The sequence below is a fragment of the Meles meles genome, chromosome 7 (genome assembly GCF_922984935.1).
Source record: "Meles meles chromosome 7, mMelMel3.1 paternal haplotype, whole genome shotgun sequence".
Classification (NCBI taxonomy): domain Eukaryota; kingdom Metazoa; phylum Chordata; class Mammalia; order Carnivora; family Mustelidae; genus Meles; species Meles meles.
This window is the reverse complement of record NC_060072.1, coordinates 12,249,588-12,271,921: the sequence shown is the minus strand read 5'-3', so window position 1 is coordinate 12,271,921 and position 22,334 is coordinate 12,249,588. Positions and strand designations below refer to the sequence as shown.

The following is a 22,334-nucleotide window of genomic DNA, read 5'->3' as shown; positions in this document are numbered from 1 at the left end:
GCCTGTGCGGAGTGCCAAGGGAGTACAAGGGAAGCCTGGGCTGTCAGGGAAGGTATCCTCAGGCGGGCCATATCATCTGAACCGAATCTTAGTGCCAAACAGAAACTATCGGGTAGAAGCGAGGAGGAGATATTTCATTTGAGGAATGAAAGGTGTGTGTGAAGGTGCTGAGATACCAGAAGGCAGAGGATGTTCAGAGAACGACAGGAAGTCCGCGTGACAGGTATGCCGGCAGAAGGTTCGAATAAGCATGGAGAGGCAGGAAGAATTGCTGCAGGCCTGCCTTCTGGGAAAGGGTGGCGGAGCTGAGTCATAATTAGTACATTATGACGAGAACAGCTATATCTATGATTTGTAATATGTTTTAAGCATTGCACTAAGTGTTTTATCTGTGGTATATCAGTGAATTTTCATAGGAACCCGGTGAGGTGAAGACAGTATCATCTCCATTTCACAGAAATAAGCTCGAAGAAGTGAAATAACATGCCCAGGGCACCCTCCTGTTTCAGGGGCAGAACAGGAATTTGAACCCAGGTCTTTGTGATTGCACAATCCATGCTCTTTCCACTATACGGAAAGGTTGTTTAAATTAAACACAGTGGTGTGTTATGAGACATGACAGACATATAGAATATATTTTAGAAAGATTTCCATTCAGAATGGTTCAGATAAAAACTTTGGTGTGAAAACCTTGCTTCTCTGGCACCTGTTCTTTTAGCCAGATCAGATTTAGGGATCTCAGTCAGATTGGTTGAGAAGAACATCATGGTTACAAGTACAGGCTCTGAAGCCAGACTGCCTGCGCTCACATGCTAGCTGTGCCTCTCCTACCTGTTGGACCCTGGAGCTCAGGTCCCTCATCTTTAAAGTGACAAAATGGGGCGCCTGACTGGCTCAGGTGGTAGAGCATACAGTACTTTATCTCAGGGTTATGAGTTTGAGCCCCATGTTGGGCGGAAAGATTACTTTAAAAAATTTTAAAATTAAAAAAATAAAATGGCAGTACTAATGGAATTTACCTCATAGGGTTGTTGTAGGATTTAAGTCAATTTTTCCAGGCAATGCTTTTATATGGCCTCTTACATAGTATTACTATCAATGAGGCAGTTGGGTTCTTGGCATCAGCAGAAGAAAGCCAATTTTTTGGTGGTTTGTTTTGTTTTGTGTTTATTTTATGTATTGCCTGGGAGTGGGGGCAGAGGGGGAGGAAGAGAGAATCTTAAGCAGGCTCCACGCCCAGTGTGGAGCCCTATGCATGGCTCAGTCTTATGACCCTGAGATCATGACCTGAGCTGAAATCGAGAGTTGGGTGCTTAATGAACTGAGCCACCCAGGAACCCCTTGTTTTTGTTTTTGTTTTAAGGTTTCATTCATTCATTCATTCATTCATTTTAGAGCAGGAGACAGCTCCTGCACATGGGTGCAAGGTTGAGGGGGGCAGAGAGGGGGAGGGGGAGAGAGAATATCTTGAGTAGACTTGAGCATGGAACCTGACACAGGGCCCGATAGCACGACCCTGAGATCATAACCTGAGCTGAAACCAAGAGTCTTAACCAACTGAGCCAGCCACCCAGGTGCCTCGAACCAAGGTTTATTTTTAGGATTTTATTTTTAAGATTTAAGATTAAGTTATGTTTTGCCTTAGGCCCCAGATGTTTTATCCTTCAAAAACTCTTAGACTAGAGTTTTGGGTGGGCTTGAAGAGGGATTTTCATCAGATTGTCTAAGAGTTCTATTTCCCAAGACTTAATCATGACTGCTTTACAATATGCTTTTAACAATTTAAAAAGTTACTCTTTGAAAGGTCTTGATATTGTGGTATATGTCATCAAACACTTAAAAGGAGCTTCTGGCTGCACAATTACAACATTGTGAGTCACACTTAGTAAGTGGATTTGTTGGCAGTTGTTTGCTACTAATAATAAAGTATATGATAAAGTACCCAAATTTTTGGAATATTACCACTGTATTAAGGGGAGTCCTGTTATTCCAGATGTAACCAGTGTGATTCACTTGCAGTACTGTGTGTTTCCTTGCACTGGAAAGTCTAGAGTGGAATTCCTGGCCTTGTCTTTGGAATCATGTAGAAATGTTTTGTATGCATAGAAATCATCCATGGTTTGTATATTTCTAACTACTAAACTACATTTAGAACAATCTCTGTGCCCTCGAGAAAGTTAGACTCTTCAGTTTGAATTCCAGACTTTCGGTCCACAGAGGGGAGTTGCATTTTGCAAAGTCAGCACACAAGGTGAGAATTTTAAGTAGTCCAGGTTTCCCTGAAAATCCCCTAGAAAGGCCAGCTTCACAGCTAAGGCTGACAGACTCCGAGTCCAACAGAAATGCCAGCCCAGTGCAGCTGGTTTCTTCCCAGCACCAGGTGGAATCATTGGCATAGGTTCAGGAGCCATAATTATTACTTTTTGGTTGTTAGCTACAGATATCAGAATCACACTTGAGTAGTGAGTTGCACACACTAAGAGAGACGGATAGGAACTATCTAGGGAAAGCAGATTCATGCTCTTTGTCACACTAGCTTCAAGAAGTAGGTTCATGGAATCACCCAGACTAATCAGTCCATCTCTCACGCATGCAGATGGCCAAATATAGAACTTACATGAACTCCCCTCTGTGCAGCACCGTTCCATTGTATCTGGGGTCCAATAAAGGGGGATTTGAAGGAACTGAGCCTTAGACCATTTGTGGTTATGCAGCTGCTCCCAGGTTAATAACAAAGATGCGCCACCCAGAACTTACTTCTGTCGCATCTTAAAACAGGACTGGCTTTACCAGAACACCAGAAATAAGACCTTCATTGTTTAGATGAAATGGTTAAAGTAAAGACCTTGTTGCTGTTCTCTTTATCGGGTTGAGGTCAAATGATTTTACCTTATTATCCTTCACCAACATTCCTTACTTAAGTTGTTTTTTTTTTTGTTTTGTTTTGGTTTTTTTTCTAAAAAGGCTTGTATTGGCTTTTTGGTTGCTACAACTTCTATTTGAAAAATGCAGAGGGAATAGAAAAGAACTGATAGTAGTTTTCCATTGTAGCCTAGCCAATTACCACAAATTTGGTAGTGCAAAACAGCATCCACTATTATCTCACAGTTCTATGGATCAGAAGTCTGGACAGCGTTCATCTGGGTTTTCTGCTTGGTTCTGGCCAGAGCAGGGGTTCTCTTCTGAGATGAGACGTCCTGTCCTCTTTAGGCTGTCAGCGGCATTCAGTTCCGTGCAGCTGCAGAACTCACGGCAACTGTTTTCCTCAAGTTCAAGTCCAGCAGGAGGGTGTCTACTGTTGTGTCTGTTCTCTTTCAAGGGCTCTTCTGACTTACCAGGATAAGTCAGGCTTACCCAGGATGCTCTCCCTTTTGATTAACTCACATTCAACTCCCTAGGGACGTGGGGCGCCTGGGTGGCTCAATCGCTTAAGCATCCAACTCTTGATTTTTGGCTCGGGTCATGATCTCAGGGTCATTAGATGGAGCCCCGCATTCAGGCTCAGCACTCAGTGCGGAGTCTGCTTAAGATCTCTCTCTCTCCCTGTCGCATGCGTGCTCACTCTCAAATAAATAAATAAGTTTTTTTTTTTTTAAATGGTGAACTCACTAGGGACCTTAACTCTGTCTGCAAAGTCCCTTTTGCCATATAACAACAATCATGGGAGTGATATCCCACCGTATTCACCAGTCCTGCCCACACTCACCAGGAAGGCATTCATTGTACAGGGCGTGTATACCAGCAGGTGGAAATCCTGGGAGCCATCTTGGAATTCTGTCTGTGAGAGAAATAATACTGTAATAATGTTACCAAGTACCCACCGAAGTGCCAGATACTATTTGATTAATTCCCACCTCTTCCTCAAATGGTATTATCCGTGTTTCACTTACAGGGAAACTAAAGCTCAGGGATGAAGCACTTTGTGTTGCTAATAAATAGTATGGTCATGGGGGCATCCAAAGCCTGGGCTCTTTCCATTTTGCTATATTACCTTGCTAAATCCTGTCACTCTTCCCTCCCTGTTTGTGGAGGTGTCGTGATACAGGGAAGAATAAGCATGTTTCATACACAAAGCAGTTTGTTGAAACGAGAGGGATTCATCTTCCACTGACTACCAAAGAATTGTCTTCAGTTATTATTTACTTCTCACATTGCACCACAAGAATGTGAGTAATAAAATAATGATAAACTACAAGTAACACGAAAAGCAAGATCAGGAAACTTAGTAGAAGACTAGAAATCAAAACCAAAGGAACAAAAGGAACATAGATTTGGCTCTTGGCCTTCTGGTCCCAAAGTAAAGGGAAATTATATGGTTCTTCTTTTCAAAGACAAAAATAGCCCAGGACTGGATCAAGGTTTTCTCAGCACGTAGTTCTCAAAGAAACATGTAACATGGGATTGCGTGTAGGAAGAACGAATGTCTTTACAAGTAATCATCAAATAGCCACCACAGTCTTCTCTGTTTTGTAACCGTGGATTCAGGGTTACTTGACCTGTGTTCTAATGAAGTCTTAACCCTGTTCTATTTTTGTGACACTAGCCAAAAAAGAAGAACATGTCAGCCTACCAAGTGTTCTGTAAAGAGTATCGCGTAACCATCGTGGCTGACCATCCAGGTATAGGTAAGAACATTTCCGGTCTTCAGTTTTGTTATTCTCCATTTGTATTTCTGCTGCTGTGTGGTTAATTCAGCCAGTCAGCAGGCAACTTCTTCCTGTTATATTAAAATAACACAAATCTCATTTTTCCCCGCAGTTCTGAGGTCACTTTAGACTTTGTCTTGGTCCACCCCATCCATAAAAGAGATAAGCTTTCTGTTTATAGCTCTTTAAAATGATAAAATGGGAAACTAAGTAAAATGAAATATTCTGAAGTACATTATGTAAACCCGCAGATGTTTGTCTCCAAGATCCTATAGCTAACCCTTCCCTTAATCTGGCCCTTGGGTGTGAGTTACAGCAAAAGGACTTAACATTGCTCATCTTTGTCTCTGAGTCAGAAGTTAGTGAGGTGAGAAGAAAGCTCTGCCACAGACCTTGACAAGTCACTTCACCTCTACAAATCTCATTTGCCTCATGTGTACGATAGCTTCCCAACCTGCTTGTCAAGGTTGTTGTGAGGCGCACATGAAGTGCCGTAAAAGATGTAAGAGCTTTCCTAAAGCGTGACCTTGCTATACAAATGGAAGGGCAGTGTTGCGCGTCTGGAGCACTGCTTCTGGGCCACGCGAGGGAAATTCTTTGGTTCTGTGCTTTTGAGACTTGCTAAAAATCTAACAGCTTTTATCAAATTCCATAGAACGTAAGTTTTCTTTAGCCCAAGTGGATAAGCTCTGTAAAATGAGATCAAATTAAAAGACACCAGAAAGATGCTTAAGGGAGAATTCCCTGGAGAATAGATGTGTGAGAATTTGAGCCTGTCTCATGACCACTAAAATAGCCCCTTCCCTCCCTAGAGAAAAGAGTCAAGAAAAGTGACGGGGTTTTAGTTCGGTTTTCTGGAAGAACCTTGTGCTGTTTAAATCTGAGCTAGAAAATCCTTTTTCTGGTTTTTGCTCTTACCAATCTTCTGTTTGGTTTATAGTCAAGCCTTTACTGTGTTAACATTTTTTTTACTCTTTTATGCCAGATTTTGGGGAACTTAGTAAAAAACTGGCTGAGGTGTGGAAGCAATTGCCAGAAAAGGACAAACTGGTAAGTACACTTCCTTACAAACACGGTTTTCCTTGCTTTATGCCTTCCAAAATGTGTCATTCTCCTATAGCCCATCCAGCCAACAGTGAAAACAGTGAAACAAAAATCACAAATCAATAGAAAATGGTTTGGCAGAGGGCGTTAACACTGGCCGCTGCCAGTTTACTCTAGAGAGGAGTCAGCTGCAGGAAAGCTGTCTTTTCTAGCCTCACCTAGTTGTTTTCTAACAACCTTATATTTGAGCCAAAAGATGGCCTCACTTGGGCAGCGTTTACGGGTCAAAAGAGAATCTAAAATCAGCCCTTTCCTGCAAACAGCCACTGGTAAAACCAGATCTAGAGGAAGGTCACCTGCCTCCTGGTTACAGCCGATCAGAAAAATACGGCTATGCTCACTAGATGAGCCAGTTCCGGGTCCTCCTCCTCATCGGCCATTACCAAATAATCCATCCCACTATCAAGAAGCCAGGAAGACTATGGAAACTGGTCCTATTGGAATCATTCCCAGTCACTCTCCAACCAGGTGATGTGAAGGTGATCTGGGAATTCATCTGGGTGACATGAAAATATTTGTCACCCAGGTTAGGTTATCTTTCGTTCCCATTTTCCGTGTCATTGTCATCCTGTGGTTGGTGTTGCCATCCAGTAGGATGGCATATTGAACCCCATGGACAGCATACTGAGCCACATGTTTACCCCATGATTTTACATTTCGACCTGCAAGTAATCTCAAAATCCATGCCAAGACCTGCCCATTAGCATGGGGGAACGTTAAGAGTCCTCTCCTAAGATACCACGGTGGTCAACACCTGAGGCCTGTTTAGTAACCTTCAGCTTCAAAGTTGCTGTTCAGCCCCCACCCGCCCCCCTCCAGGCTTTCCTGTCTTTCCTTCACTCTCCTCTCCCATAAACTGCTTTCCCTTTTGTGTCTTGTCCTGTTTCATTTATCATAATTTATTTGGCCCTGATCTGACTGCAGATTTGGAAGCAAAAAGCTCAGTATTTGCAACACAAACAGAACAAAGCAGAAGCTACAACTGTGAAAAGAAAAGCGTCCTGCTCAGAAGTTCCCGTGAAAGTGAAAGGTAGTGACTGCGACCCTCTGTTCCCTAGAGCGTTGTGAATCTTGCTTCTTTACTAGGAGTCAGGAGAGCAGCCTGTGTCAGAAGCAGATCTTGATACCGAGATGTTATTACCGAATATTACAGGTTGCAAAAAAAAAAATTTAGAAAGTATAAATCAGAAGTCACCAAACTTTTTCTGTAAAGGGCCAGAGTAAACACTTTAGGTCTTGTGGTCCATAGGCACTCTTTATCACATATTCTTTATTTTCTCTACAACCATTTAAAAATGGAAAGCTGTTCTTAGCTCACAGGCTGTACAAAAACAAGTCTTGGGCCAGATAAGGCCCATAGTCCCTACTTTTGCTAAATGCCTGGTATAGCTCATAACAGGGGAAAAGGCAGGAAGAATATCTTTGTGATGTTCCAAGCCATAGGCAAGCGTTCTCTCTCTATTTCATCTCTGTTCTCAGCTTCCTCTGCAGGAGTACTGTCCCCGCAAAAGAAATCCCCACCCACCACCATGCTGTTGCCAGCCTCTCCAGCCAAAGCCCCTGAGACAGAGCCCATTGATGTCGCTGCTCATCTGCAGCTGCTGGGGGAGTCCCTGAGCCTCATCGGACACCGCCTGCAGGAAACTGAGGTGAGCATGACTGTCATCGTAGCTCCTTTCTTACAGGATATGAGTCCATTTACTCCTTCCACGTGCATCCTTTGAGCAACTACTGTTGTGCGCTAGATTATTCCAGGTGCTCAAGAGACAGTGATGAAGAAAATAGACACCAGTAGAACCGTCCGGAGATTTGGACTCTTCCTACTGGCTCTCAAAGTTTACGCTTAGACCGTTCTATTGAACAATGGCACAGAGAAGAGTTGCAATCTCCTATAACTTTTTCCCCCCAATTTTTATTGAGATATAATCGACTTATGATCCTGTAACTCATTTTTTTTTTTTGTTTTTTTTAAAGACTTTATTTATTTATTTGACAGACAGAGATCACAAGTAGGCAGAGAGAGAAAAGGAAGCAGGCTCCCTGCGGAGCAGAGAGCCTGATGGGAGGCTCGATCCCAGGACGCTGGGATCATGACCTGAGCCGAAGGCAGAGGCTTTAACCCACTGAGCCACGCAGGCACCCCGATCCTGTAACTCATTTTGATTTTTTTTTTAATGCAATGGGAAAAATGAATACAAATCCCATGGAAATTTTAATCACTTATACTTCGAAGACAGTTTGAATTTTTCTGTACATTTCCAGTAAGGTCTTGGGTAGACAGAGTAAACTGTACAAGGGATTAAGAGTGCTTCTGCTTCTTTGAAAATGGGTAGCAAGGGGCACCTGAGTGGCACAGTTGGTTAAGCATCTGACTCTTGATTTTGGCTCAGATTGTGATCTCAGGATGATGACAACGAGCCCCATATTGGGCTCTGTGCTGAATGCAGATTCTGAATGCTTAAAACTTTCTCCTTCTCACTCTGCCCCTTTTTCTGCCCTGTCGCCCTCATGTTCTCCTGCTCTCTAAAATAAATAAATAAATCTTTAAAAAAAAAAAAAAAAGAAAGAAAGAAATTAGGTAGCAATAGGGAAATTGAGATTCTCAGGCTCTTTATTACTCCATGTTAAATTATACAGCACTGTGTGCCCTAGGGAGATCTTTGTCCCTTTAAGCTTCAATTTCAAAATCACTTAACCTGCAAAGCTGTCATGTTCCATTTCTATTACCATATTCAGTTTCTAATCATACTGCCCCCTTGGCTAACTCAGTAGTGTAGTATTTCAGTTTTCCACTGGGTCCTAATAGGACATTCCAGCAGGGAAGTCAGTCTCTGCTACTAAAGCCATTTCTAAGCTGAGAAATCAGTGTTGGAATATGAAGCTATTCACTTGCTTCTCTGTGGAAGTTATATATATTTTTTTAAGATTTATTTATTTGACAGAGAGATAGCGAGCACAAGTAGGCAGAGCGGCAGGCAGAGGGAGAGGGAGAAGCAGGCTTCCCGCTGAGCAGGGAGCCTGATGTTGGGGCTCCATCCCAGGACCCTGGGATCATGCCCTGAGCCGAAGGCAGCTGCTTAACTCACCGAGCCACCCAGGTGCCCCAAAGTTGTATTGTTAATATTATTCAACAAATAAAATGCCAAAGACCACAAAAGATGAAGGTTATCCAAGTTTTTTGGTTAATTTCCATAATTTAGCAGGTTTCAAAACAACTAGGGTATTTTCATATAGGTTCAGATATTTAAATAGATACAGATTTTTCCAGAGTAAAATATCCTGGGGTCCTTATTTATTTTACATATTTTAGTGATTCTTAGTTTCCTAAAGTTAGAAGTAAAAATGATTCATTTTATGCCCCTTCCATATTCGACACTTCCCCTGATATTTCCATTTAGTTTAGCAAATATTTGTTGAGTACCTAGGCATTATTCCAAAACTTGGGGGAGTAGAAAATCTGACTCTTTTCCTGTTGGTTTCCAGGTGATAGCATTAGGAAACTTACAGTTTCACTGGAAAGGTAGAGCATATACATAATCAGCCATTAAAACAAGTCTTCTATGAGCAGATGCTTGGAGAGAGTTACACATACATCTGCCTAGGAAAGAGAAAGACTTGCACAGGTTTTCTAGCCCACTTTATTTTATGTAACAAAGGGTCTTATTGAGATCTAATTCACTAACAATAAAGTTTACCTTTTTGAACTCTAGGAGTTAACGGTTTTCAGTATATTCACAGAATTTTGGCCTCATTGCTACCTAATTTCAGAACATTTTCATTACTCCCAAAAGATACTCCACACCCATTAGCAGTAATTCCCGATCCCTCTCCAGTCTGCTTTTTCCCAGACATCAGTCTCTTGAACACATCCTCACCATTTTGCAGTTTCCTTGCACCACTCTCAGTTATTTACCTTATATTTTTATTTGACTAAATCTGTCCATGCTTCCACAATGATACCCTTGATATCACAAGTCTGATAGTCTAATTTTTTTCTAATATAGTACATCACATTGGGTATGTTGGAATAATTTATGTTCACCAATATGCTACCTAAAATTACAAACTATGCTTTAAGGAATATTGATGTCTACAAGGCACTCATTTAGAGATTGGATACCAGGAGTCTAGTAAATTAAGTGACTATTACAAGTGGACACACTGTGGCAGAGCCCTGCATGCGTTACTCCTAACCCTGTCTCCCTCTTTTGCCCTGTGCTGAACCGATGCAGCGAGAGTAGCTAGAGAACTAAGAGAGTTAGGGGGAGTCAGGAGAGATTTTGTCAAAGGGAGGTGCTCTTCTAACAGGGCCTGAAAGGATCTGGAGGGTTTTGTCTCATAGAGACTTTGGAGAGAGACCTTCCAAAACCAGAAAATGGTGCACATCTGTTTCTTGACCTTAGAGTCTTCTGCAGAGATGGATGAGAGGAGCCCCATGGGGCCGTAGACCCCCACTCCCACTTTAACCAGATCTTCTATCTGTTTTGCATATTGGGATTCCATATCCGGGTTTCTTGTAAGGTTTTTTTTTTTAATATTTTATTTATTTGACAGAAATCACAAGTAGGCAGAGAGGCAGGCAGAGAGAGAGGAGGAAGCAGGCTCCCTGCGGAGCAGAGAGCTCGACACGGGGCTCGATCCCAGGACCCCGGGATCATGACCTGAGCCAAAGGCAGAGGCTTTAACCCACTGAGCCACCCAGGCACCCCTCTTGTAAGTTTTTATTTCAATCCCAGTTAGTTGGGACGCCTGGGTGGCTCAGTCTGTTAAGTGTCTGCCTTTGGCTCAGGTCAAATCCCAGGACCCTGGGATTAAGTTCCGCATCAGGCCCCTTGTCCAGCAGGGAGCCTGCTTCTTCCTCTGCCTGTCACTCCCCCTGCTTATACTCTCTCTCTGACAAATAAAACCTTTTTTAAAAAAAATTAAAATAAAAAAATAATAAATTCCAGTTAGTTACCATGCAGTATAATAGTAGTTTCAGGTGTGCAGTATAGTGATTCAGCACTCCATGCATCAGTTGGTGCTCATGACAACAAATGCATTCCCAGACCCCCATCACTTATTTCACCCATCCCTGCCTGCCTCCCATTTGGTAGGTCAGTTCTCTATAGTTAAGAGTCTGTTTCTTGGGGCACCTGGGTGGCTCAGTCGGTTAAGCAGTTGCCTTTGGCTCAGGTCACAATCCCAGGATCCTGGGATGGAGTCCTGCATCGGGCTCCCTGCTCAGTGGAGAGCCTGTTTCTCCCTCTCCCTCTGCCTGCTGCTCTGCCTACTTGTGCTCTCTCTCCATCTAATAAATAAATAACATCATTTTAAAAACAAATTTTTTTTTATTTTTACTTTTATTTACTTTTTTAAAGATTTTATTTATTTATGTGACAGAGAGAGACACAGAGAGAGATGGAACACAAGCAGGGGGAGAGGGAGGAGGAAGAAGCAGGCTTCCCACCGAGCAGGGAGCCCGATGCAGGGCTCAATCCCAGGACCCCGGAATCATGACCTGAGCCGAAGGCAGATGCTTAACCACTGAGCCACCCAGGCACCCCTAAAAAACTTTTTTTAAAAAGAGTCTGTTTCTTGGTTTGCCCCTCTCTCTTTTTAAGATTTCATTTATTTATTTGAGACAGCACAAGTGGGAGGGGCAGAGGGAGACAGAGAATCTCAAGCAGACTCCACACTGAGTGCGGTGCCCTGACATGGAGCTTGACCTCAGGACCCTGAGATCTCAACCTGAGCCGAAACCAAGAGTTGAACATTCGACCAGCTAAGCTACCCAGGCACCCCATCTCTCTCTTTGTTTTCTCATTGCTCATTTGTTTTGTTTCTTCCACATCAGATTTTATCTGAAAAAAAAAAAGGTTTTTACTTCTAAAGTGATGAAAATCTAGAACATCCAACATGTAAGGGGGAGGAAGGCTGAAAATTAAGGCTGTAGTCCAAATTACAGAAGGTCTCAGATGCTCTCAAATGTTTATACTCTGCTATGGAGGAACTGCGGGGATTTTTTTTTTTTTTTTTTTTTTTTAGTAGGGAGAGATGTGATCAGTGCTTGCATTTGGTTTTCTCTGGAAATACCTTCTATTTCAGATTGGGAATGAAAAGAGACTGGTATTGGGGAGAAGTTATATAGCAGTAATACAGTCCAGAAATGACAAAGATTTGAATAATTCAACAAATACTTATTGAGGGCTTACTGTGTGCAGAATACCAGTAGTTCTTGAGAGGATATAAAAAGGAATAGGACATGATTCCTGCCGTCAAGTTGCTTATAATTCATTAGGAGAGTCAGACATAAAATATTAACTGGGTAATTAACTATAGGGCAAACTAATGGAATAAATTTTTTTTAAGATTTTATTTATTTATTTGACAGACAGAGATCAGAAGGAGGCAGAGAGACAGGCAGAGAGAGGAGGAAGCAGGCTTCCTGCTGAGCAGAGAGCCCAATATAGGGCCCTTGCACCAGGACCCTGGGATCATGACCCAAGCTGAAGGCAGAGGCTTTAACCCACTGAGCCACCCAGGTGCCCCTGGAATAATATTATTAATTACTAACTGGTTGACTGCTTCTTCAGCCAGCTTTTGTTCAGATGCCTCAGATGGATTCTGTCATGTAATTAACACCAAATCTTTGTGGGGCAGAATTTGTGTTTCTGTAAAAGGGAAAAACAGAGAGGCTAAGTAACTTGCTCTGGAGTTCAGCCCCAAGTGCTATAACAGAGGCTTGAATTTGGTGGCGAGACCTCAAGGTCCATGCTAATCTTAACCCCTTGCTGCATAGCCTCCCTTGGGAAGAGGTGAGGGGAGCCTCTTAGGACAGGGGGAAGGAAGAGTCAGCGATGGCAAGGCCTTGAGACTGGACAGTTGTGTGAGTGGTGGGGACTTTAGCAGAGAAGGGATTCTAGGAGGAGAGGAGGTGATATCTCTTTATGGCATGTTGAGATCTGGAAACACAGTGAGAGACTTAGCAGGTAGTCAGAAAGGCAGCTTGGAAGATGAAGATGCTGGTAATAACTACTCAACATAATAATAACATAATAACATAAAACTACATAATAACTACTGGTACTTTTTGAGCACTTACCATGTAACCGGGACCATCCCAAGCACCTTACACCTTTTAATTCCCTTAATCCCTCTGCATAAGCTCATTTACAGCACAGCATAAGAAGCATCTTGCCTTAGGACAGAAGCCGTGAGTTGGGGACCCAGCGGTCCTGAGCCCAGAGCCCATTCTCTGAAGCATTCTGCTGTGCTACCTGGCTAGTCGGCATAGTCCCTCAGTGCTTCTAGATAAAGCAGGTGCTACCAGAGCTGGGCAGGCGCCCTGGCAGCAAGCAGTCTTATTTCTTATCTATTTGAATCACAGAAGCGGGGGGACATTATAAACTGTGGAAGATAGTAAAATTTGACATGAACTCAATGTACTTCTTTCTGAGACTGAACAGTTCAACCCAGAAGAGTAGTATCATCAGCTATCAAAAAGCCACAGAGGTGGAGAAGTACATGTATGTGTGTGTCACGTGTTAGTGTGTAGGGCTATAGAACCCTCATCGTTATCACATTTGAGTTATATTCATGGAGTTCATAAGAAAAGTACTTTTGCAGGCACCTGGGTGGCTCAGTCGTTAAGCGTCTGCCTTCGGCTCAGGTCATGACCCAGGATCCTGGGATCCAGCCCCGCATCAGGCTCCCCCCTTAGCAGGGAGTCTGCTTCTCCCTCTCCCACTCCTCCTGTTTGTATTCCCTCTCTCGCTGTATCTCCCTCTGTCAAATAAATAAATAAAACCTTAAAAAAAAAAAAAAGAAAGAAAAGTACTTTTGCACACACGAACTCCACAGATCTTCCCCGGAGCTCTCTGGAGTAGGTTAGTCTAAGTGACTGACCTTAGGTCGCACAGAGGGTGACTTAGGAATACAGAAAAGGAACCTGGAAATGTATTGTGAAAGTTTTCTTTTTAAACAACTTCCAGAGTTATCAAAGCAGATACCTTCTCATTTCTGCTGCAAATTGCAGAGAACTGGCAGGACTTAAAGAACAATGTGAGGAAAGCAACCAGAATGTGGAGGGAGTGTCAGGAGTGGACCTCGAGTTACAACCTGCTCTCCCTTCCTGCTCTCCTTTCAGGGCATGGTGGCCGTGTCCGGCAGTTTGTCAGTGCTTCTGGATTCCATCATCTGCGCGCTTGGCCCCTTGGCGTGTCTGACCACACAACTACCTGAACTGAACGGCTGTCCCAAACAGGTCTTGGTGAGTTGTCCTTGGAATTTTTTCAGCCAGACCCCTCGGGAGCCACGGAGGCTCTGCCTTAACGAGCTCTGTCAGACACGGGCTCACGTGGCTTCCTGGCAGATGGCGCTCCCTCTGTCCCTTGGCCCACAAACACGGTACCGTATTGCTGAGCACAGGCCATGCCTTCAGCGCAGCTAGAAAGCATGCCGTTTCCCTAAACAGTCCTCTGGAGGGAAGCCTTCTGGCCTTGAGGGGCTGCGACTCCTCTGTGGCCTGTTTGGTCTTCTGCGCACAAAGAAAGTGCAGGAGTCTTCTGCCTCTTCTCCACGACGACTCATGGGAAAGAGCCAGTAGAGAAGCTTCTAGCGGAGCAGAGAGCAGGCTGCCAGCTTCACGCTCCCGCTGCTTTCTCTAACTCTCCGGTTCCCTTCTCATCTCTCTCCCCTAACAAAGAAATAGGTCTCGGGGAACTAAGATAGAGTACTCTTCAGCTGAACCTTTTCCCTTGTTTTGCAGTCAAACACACTAGACAACATTGCTTACATCATGCCTGGACTGTGACAGCGAGGAGTCCCGGGACAGAGACCTTATCCTCCCCCATTGCTGGTTTGTGTATATAGGACTGTTCCAGATCCCTTCACTGGCCTCCGGGTATAGGTTTTAAATTTTTATATATATACATATATATATGTATATGTATGTGTGTGTGTGTATATATATATATATATATATATATATATATATATAAAATGTACAATATATACATAGGACTGTAACTACTTTGCTTTTAATAATTTTATGAAATGGCAAAGGTTTAGCCAAGAAGAAACCTTGGCATGAATATGGGCTTGAGATTCTTTTTTCTCCTGTGGTGGATAAATCTGCCTTAAAAATCAGTGTAACTTGGGGGCTGGGGGCTTGTTCTGGGTGCCAAGGGCATCTCTTTATGGACAGCTAAAATGTGATTCTTTTCCAAACTCAGTTGTACCTCCAGACCCATCACTGACCATTTGCCTTACCTGTCTTACAGTCAGAAATGTAATAGGAAAGATTATGGGAAGATGCCAGGTTACTAAACATACAAAGCCTTTCGATTTGAAGTGACCTAGGTAGGAAGTGATGAAATCATTCCCATCTTACAGTTCCTGCAGCGGCTTAGGTGAACTTCCTAGGGGGTTCATTCCAATTCCTGCTACACAGGTGTCCGTGTCTCAAAATTTCTTGTAATCATTGGTACCATTAGCAGCCTCAGTAGGGGCCAAGGAGTTACGTAGAGCCCCAGCAGCATCAAACACCTTGGAGAGGGTAAAGTTGTTATTGCGCAAGTTGAATTGCATATATTGTGAGATGACCCAGAATATTCCATCTGCAGAACTAATTGCTGGTATCTTCCATCAGCGGCATTAGCTTAGTCACTGAGTCCTCACAGGTTTTGCTGCTTAGTTGCTGGATGGTTGGGGAAGATGAACTTTGCCCAGCATGATTCTTGGGTTCATCCCGTTGGCTCCCCTGGTGGACAGATAGATACCCAGTGTTCTGCATTCCACACATAAGTGAATTGCAAAAAAAAGTACTCGATTCTCATGTAGGTTTATTTATGTGCGCGTGTGAATGTGTTTTAATTATGTGTATTTAACTCTTTAGAATCTCTTAGATTTTAATTTATCCTGTAAATTTCTGTATATATAATTTAATAACAAAAGTGTCCACCAGCAACAGCATGTGGAAGATGCAGACTTGTCATTTCTTCCCTCCGTCTTCTCTCTGGTCTCCTCTGAAAACTCCAAATCATCCACAGTGTAAGGTATCGTGCCTCAAAAAGGAATCATTATGTCGGGATTCTAATTATTATTCAATAATGTCAAGAAAGCATAATTAAAAGGAATGTTACCATTCGCAGCTGCCCATTTTTCCAAAGAACTTAGACTTTTGCTTCCCAGTTCCAAAGAAGACAGTTGAGCACTTCAGAGCTGTTTTTCAATCTGGTGTGAGATTGCCTGCCAAAACCGAGCTCCGGGGTAACTGTGCTTTCCTCCCCGGGCCTAGACGGAGCATGACAGCATCAAAGTAGATCTTTGAGGACCATGCAGCCAGCCTGTGTCTGGCTTAATCCCTTCCCTCCTCCCACCAGTGTGGTCCCAGGGCTTTGTTTCCTGACTGTACTATGGCTGCTGATCAGCCCTCAGCTCAGAGCGGTTGTGAAGTTTAATTGGGAAAACAGAAGGAAATGGGTATGTTTGGGAACCAAAATCAAGAAGAGCAGAAATCTGGGTTTGATTTTGTGTGTTAGACCCTGTGCCACGCCTCATCTGTACCCATGGAAGGTTCCTGTTTGACACAGGGTATATCAACGAGGGGCCTTGAAGACACGGATTAGTACGGAAGAGGTCACTCCTACCCTTGTCATTTGTGCACATTAATGAAATCCTGATGAGGACCTGCTTTTTGTTTGTTTGTTTTCCTTTAAACCCCAACCCTATTGTATTTGTATTTAAATTTGTACACATTTGTATAATAGTCTGTACCTTGTGGAATTTGGTACTACTAGAGGAAAAACTTTGGATTCAGACCTTCTTGCAGTTTTTATATCATTGTTTTATTTTGTTTTTTAAATAAATTCTAGCGGTTTGATCCAAATCCCATTACAGTTGTATAAAGAAATAAAATTTTGTACTTATATTATTAAAAATCACATTTTTAATATTTGTAGTCCGGTCTCAGGTATCTTTTCCCTGTTGCTGACCAAGTTGCTATGAAATTCTAAAAACTGTCATTTTCCACCTCTGTCCCACTAAGATTTTCTTAAAAAGAAAAATCCGTCTGGAACAGAGGCCAAGTTTCTGATCTTAGCCATTTTCGTAACATACATCTTGTTCTGTCTCTATTCACTTTTACATTGTAGAGTCTCGTGTTCTCTCTCTTGCAAGCTAAAAACCAGTGGCTCTGATAAGAGAAGCTCTATTCACTGATAAATGAAATTGTGTGTACACCACATGTTGGCGTAACACAAGAAAGTAGCAGTTGTGTATTAAGGGTCGCACGTGAACCGTGTGCTTAGACGTGATATATTTCATGCTGTTTCAGCCCTCTCCTGACTTAATGAGTGATGTTGGATAAGTCACTTAGTCCCTAATGGGCGTCTGAAGTCCTACCAGTAAAATAGTGTTAAGGTCACTCCCACCCCCAAATCTGCGGCCAGCCAGCCTGACATAAGTGTCCAGTAACACTGTGAACATTTAATATATGGATATCTGAACTCTCCAGGTAAAAATTTCAGTGCAAACCCAAGGTGTTAGTAGTCACGAATAGTGGAATATTCGATCAATGGGAAGGCTGACCTCCTATGGAGAGGCTACAAGAAAGAGACCGAGACTGCTGAGTGACTAGGAAAGAGTGATTTGCATGTTTTCTCTCCCTTAATCCTCCCACGAGCCTTATGAGTGTTACCCCCCTTTACAAATGAGAGAGATGCAGAAAAGTGCACTTCCTCGGGTCTTACGACTAGTGGATGGCAAAGCCAGAAGCAGCACACTGGCACTGCTGACCCAGGGCCTAGGCTCTCTCCTGCCCCAAAGCACTTTCACAGTTGATTCGTGTACAGAATCCATCAGAATCCTTCTCTTTCATCCACAGTCCTGAGCAAATGCGATCGTAGGAAGACTACCCAAGACATTAACATTGTTCAAATGTCTGCTTGTCCTGGCTGGCTTTCACTAGACAGGACTCACTTTCCTTATCATGCTATCGTCTGTCAACTTTGGAGGCAGAGGATCTCGACTTTTGGACTTGAAACGGGGCGCCTGGGTGGCTCAGTGGGTTAAAGCCTCTGCCTTTGGCTCAGGTCATGATCTCAGGGTCCTGAGATCGAGCCCTGCATTGGGCTCCCTGCTCAGCAGGAGTCTGCCTTCCCCCCCTCCCCCGCTCATGCTCTGTGTCAAATATATAAATTATATTTTTAAAAAATAGGCTTTATGCCCAACATGGAGCTTGAACTCAGGACCCTGAGAACAAGAGTCACATGCTCTACCAACTGAGCCAGCTAGGTGCCCCTTAGCAATCACTTTTTTAAAAAAGATTTTATTTATTTATTTGACAGAGACACAGTGAGAGAGGGAACACAAGCAGGGGGAGCGGGAGAGGGAGAAGCAGGCTTCCCGCCAAGCTGGGAGCCCAATTCGGGGCTTGATCCCAGGATCCTGGGATCAGGACCCAAGCCGAAAGCAGATGCTTAACGACTGAGCCACCCAGGTGCCCCAGCAATCACTTTTAAAACATAGTTTTAATGAGTTTTGTACTCCACTTAATGTTTGCCATTTACATTCCTATCTGTTGTGTTGACAAAACCCCATATTTCTAATTTAAGACTTGTATAGTATTCTGTTTTCATGGAGGTGATAGGATTCCACTCTCTGGGAGTATGTGGATTGTTTCTGCTTTTTCACCATGAAGGATACAACTTGTGGCTGTTTTGTTCTTGTCAATAAAGCCAAGATCTGTCCATAATCACTTGAAACCAGAGTGGTGCAAGGAGGCAGGCACCTCATTCAGGTTAATCACCACCACCATGAGCATGTTAAAGGTTGCTAATGGAAGAATCCAAAAGAAGTTTATGCTAAAATAACCTCCTTACAACTGAGCAATATGCTTAATGAAGAAATACATGGGGGCGCCTGGGTGACTCAGTGGGTTAAAGCCTCTGCTTTCGGCTCAGGTCATGATCCCAGGGTCCTGGGATCGAGTCCCACATCCGGCTCTCTGCTCAGCAGGGGTCCTGCTTCCCTTCCTCTCTCTCTGCCTGCATCTATGCCTACTTGTGATCTCTGTCAAATAAACAAATAAAATCTTAAAAAAAAAAAAAGATACATGGAAGGTCCCTGACATGCAAGTCATCTTAATGCACATCCCCCCCTTTATCATCCAAACACCATGATTTGGTAGATTGATTTAAGCACCTGGGTGGCTTAGTCCGTTAAGCATCTGACTTCAGCTTAGGTCATGATGTCAGGGTCCTAGGATCTAGCCCTGCCCAGCAGGGAGTTCTGCATGTCCCTCTCCCTCTGCTTCTCCCCCGACTCGTGTTCTGTCTCTCAGATAAATAAAATCTTTAAAAACAAATAAATTTCCATGTATTAGTCACCGTGCTAGGCAACAGTGGCGAGCAAAGTAGACAGTATCCCAGCCTCACGGGGTAGCCAGACTTGTGGGGAGAAGGGCACTTATGAATAGGTCTCATCAACCTTATTAAAACACTTCCCAGCGCAGGTGTACATGACTTCCATAAAGTTCTTATATTGTACAGTAAAGCTACCAGCCCCTGTGGCTGCTCAAACAAGTGAACATAAGGAAGTGATTAAGTTGTAATTTAGATTCTCCATCATCCTAAATTTGTAGAATCTACTGGCCTTTCCAATTAAAAAGTCACAATTACCTGATCAATTAAATACCCTGCAGGAGCCCAGACTACCAAAGCAGCGGTTAGCGGTATCTTTTGGACAACATATGATCAGAAGAAAAAAAACACAATAGGTCAGATCTGATCTAATATGTGGGTATAATATCTAAAACCTGGTACATAGGAAGGTTGAAGAAGATCTTAGAATCCTAAAACTAGGAAAGGCCTTTGAGATTCTTGAAATTTTAAACTTGGGGTCTACTGCTATACTTCGGGGACCCCAGAAAGTCCCTGAAGTTTAATTGTATCTCTGTCCTTTTTTCTTCAGAAAGGTTGGTGGTTTTCTTCAAGTTCTCAAAGGAGCCTATGACCTAAAAAATAAGAAAGGTTACACAGGGGGCGCCTGGGTGGCTCAGTGGATTAAGCCGCTGCCTTCGGCTCAGGTCATGATCTCAGGGTCCTGGGATCGAGCCCCGCATCAGGCTCTCTGCTCCGCAGGGAGCCTGCTTCCTCCTCTCTCTCTGCCTGCCTCTCTGCCTACTTGTGGTCTCTCTGTCAAATAAATAAATAAAATCTTTAAAAAAAAAAAAAAAAGAAAAAAGAAAGGTTACACAGTCCTTGATCTAATTCCAGCATCTGGAGAAAATGGAAGCTCGCCGTCCGAATCACACAGTAAATGGTAGAGATGGGTCGCAGGCCCCACTTGTAACTACATCTGGATGCTTTCTGCCACTCTGGGCTCTAGCCCGTTCCTCGCTGCAGATCACTGGGTTGGTTCTGTGTCAAGGGCTAGCAATCCCCTGGTGCTGGCCTCCAATTTGAGATAAGCGAATGTGGGGGCCAAGCAACTTGCATTTGCCGCAGGGAGGCCTGGACATCAGATAGGAAGAGCTCTATCAGGGCAGGGAGACAACAGGCCAGACGTGCTGTCAGCCCCATTGTAGTCTGGTGAGGTCACTAGAGTGAGAACTGGTCTAAGCTTGCTACGTAACCTTATCCGAGTCATTTCCCTGCTCTGACACAAGCTCTCGCGTGGTAGGTCACGCCCTTAAAAAAACGGGGCGTGGCACACCTAAGCCACGCCCCCCAGATCCGCCCCAGGCCTACTCGAAGCGTGGAGTCCGCAAACGCCGAATGAGTGGCAGTGAGGCCATCGCCCTCCGCCTCCCGACGCCCTACCCTCCACGTTAGGGGCGGGGCCTGTGGCCAGGCTCGACTCCCTACGCCCCGCCTCCACGGACGCCTCCTCGCGGACCGTCCGGCACGTCACGTGACAGATCGGCGGCGCTGGCGGTTGCTGTCAGCTGATTCCCCCGGTCGGTGGCTGTGGCAGCCGCGGCGATGGACTTTCTCCTGGGGAACCCGTTCAGCTCTCCGGTGGGACAGCGCATCGGTGAGTCCCCGGAGGCCCGTCTAGCTCCGCCGCAGGGCCCTGCACCCGGCCTTGGTCCCCCGGGGCGTCTCCAGGTCCCAAGCCACCCTCCCGAGGGAGGTTGGAGGGGAACGAGGCTAGCATGTCTCTCCCGACCTGGCCCCGCCCAGCCTCCTGGCTACCTTGATTGACAAAAGCCGTGGCCCATTAAGAAGCCTCGACTTGTGATGGATGCCCACTCCAGCCAATAGCTAAGGAGGGAGGGCGGGTCCGGGCGGCTGCGGCTCAGCCAATGTGTGACTGCTGGGGTTGTGAATCCAGGAGAAAGTTTTGGGGCTGGAAGGGGCTGCTTGGTTTTACCGTTTGGGGCCCCCTGGCCTGTGTCCCTCGTCGCCTTCCCAGCCCGGGTCGTGGCACCTGGGCTCTTGCCCACTCCCTCCTGGCTCGCCGGGCTCTCGGGACGCGGATACCGGAGAAGGGCTCTTAAGTCCGTTCTCTCAGGACCAGGAGAGCAGGGCTTGGCGTCTGGGCCCGCGACTTGCGGGGATTGGGCCAGGCCACCCCGCTGCGCCCGGGGCCCGGCCAGACGCTGGCGAACCTGCCAGACCAGCAGCAGGTCGGCCGCATGGTCGCAGACTCCCCGAGCTGGAAGCGACCTCAAGAACCACCTGATCCTGTCTCCCTCGTTTCTCGGTGGCCGGGTGGGCCAAGCACCCTGGCCGAAGGCAGGCTTACTTAGAGTCCATCTCCTGACTCTCCTGCCCCCCGCCTCCCCCCCCCCCCCCCCCCGCGGACGGGAGACTTACTAGCTCTGTGACGTTGCTTCTTCTCTTGCTTCCTCACCTGTAATTAGGGGTATATTAATGGTCCCTGCTTTTGTGGGGTTGTTGTGAAGGTTCAACTCGTTAATAATTGTGAGGCACTTAGAACCGTGCCTGGCACAAGGCCTTGCTATATAAAATAAAGTGGTAATACTCATCCTCTGTTACTGAGGTACCAAGTGAGGGTGGGGAGTCTCTGGAAATAGCTGAGCCGTGGGTGTCACAGGTCCTCCTTGCTGTGCCCCAACAGGGGGAAGAACCACAGGCCCTGGCCCAAACAGCTAACACTTCCCCAAGGGCAGTCTGGACGGGCTGCTCAAATTAGGAAACTGTTGCCAGTACTGTGAAATTCTTCCTTCATCCTCTTGATGGCCGTTAGTGTTCAGTCCAGACTAGGAAAATTGGAACTTTTAGACATTCTTTCCATTCTTACTGTCTTGGAAGCCAAACCTCACTTCACTGTCCACCCAGCTCTGCAACGTAATTGGCATCACGGCTATCTGTGGCTCGTCTGAGGTTTTGTAATCAAATTTATCCAAGAGAGGGGTGGAAGTCCAGGACTTCTTTACAGGCCAGAAAGCTCCTGGACCAGAGAGGGGAAGCTGCCCTCTGAGGAACACCCTGCCACTCCCGGCCACACACACCCGGCAATGAGTCATTGTTTTGGAGCTGAAAAGAGAAAACAGCTCTCCCCTCATCTTTATTTCTCCAAAAAACAGATACCACTGCTTTCATCACATGCCAGCTTTGAGACTTCTTACTTAAA

At 44.8% G+C, this 22,334-nt stretch overlaps 2 protein-coding genes across 6 annotated transcripts in view; both read left to right on the top strand.

Moving 5' to 3' along the window:
• The window catches only part of HMGXB4 (HMG-box containing 4), a 31,543-nt gene extending 14,892 nt beyond the window's left edge, over positions 1 to 16,651 (top strand). For all 5 annotated transcript variants that reach the window (XM_046013505.1, XM_046013504.1, XM_046013507.1 and 2 more), the window contains 6 exons: positions 4,544 to 4,625; positions 5,632 to 5,696; positions 6,675 to 6,780; positions 7,230 to 7,399; positions 13,879 to 14,001; positions 14,500 to 16,651. In XM_046013505.1, the coding sequence (XP_045869461.1) occupies positions 4,544 to 4,625; positions 5,632 to 5,696; positions 6,675 to 6,780; positions 7,230 to 7,399; positions 13,879 to 14,001; positions 14,500 to 14,544 (591 nt within the window). In that variant the 3' untranslated portion in view covers positions 14,545 to 16,651. The remainder of the gene's footprint in view (positions 1 to 4,543; positions 4,626 to 5,631; positions 5,697 to 6,674; positions 6,781 to 7,229; positions 7,400 to 13,878; positions 14,002 to 14,499) is intronic.
• A 3,965-nt stretch (positions 16,652 to 20,616) lies between these two features.
• The window catches only part of TOM1 (target of myb1 membrane trafficking protein), a 42,405-nt gene continuing 40,687 nt past the window's right edge, over positions 20,617 to 22,334 (top strand). Inside the window, exon 1 of the mRNA XM_046012419.1 lies at positions 20,617 to 20,768. Coding sequence (XP_045868375.1) covers positions 20,717 to 20,768 — 52 coding nt within the window. The 5' untranslated portion in view covers positions 20,617 to 20,716. The remainder of the gene's footprint in view (positions 20,769 to 22,334) is intronic.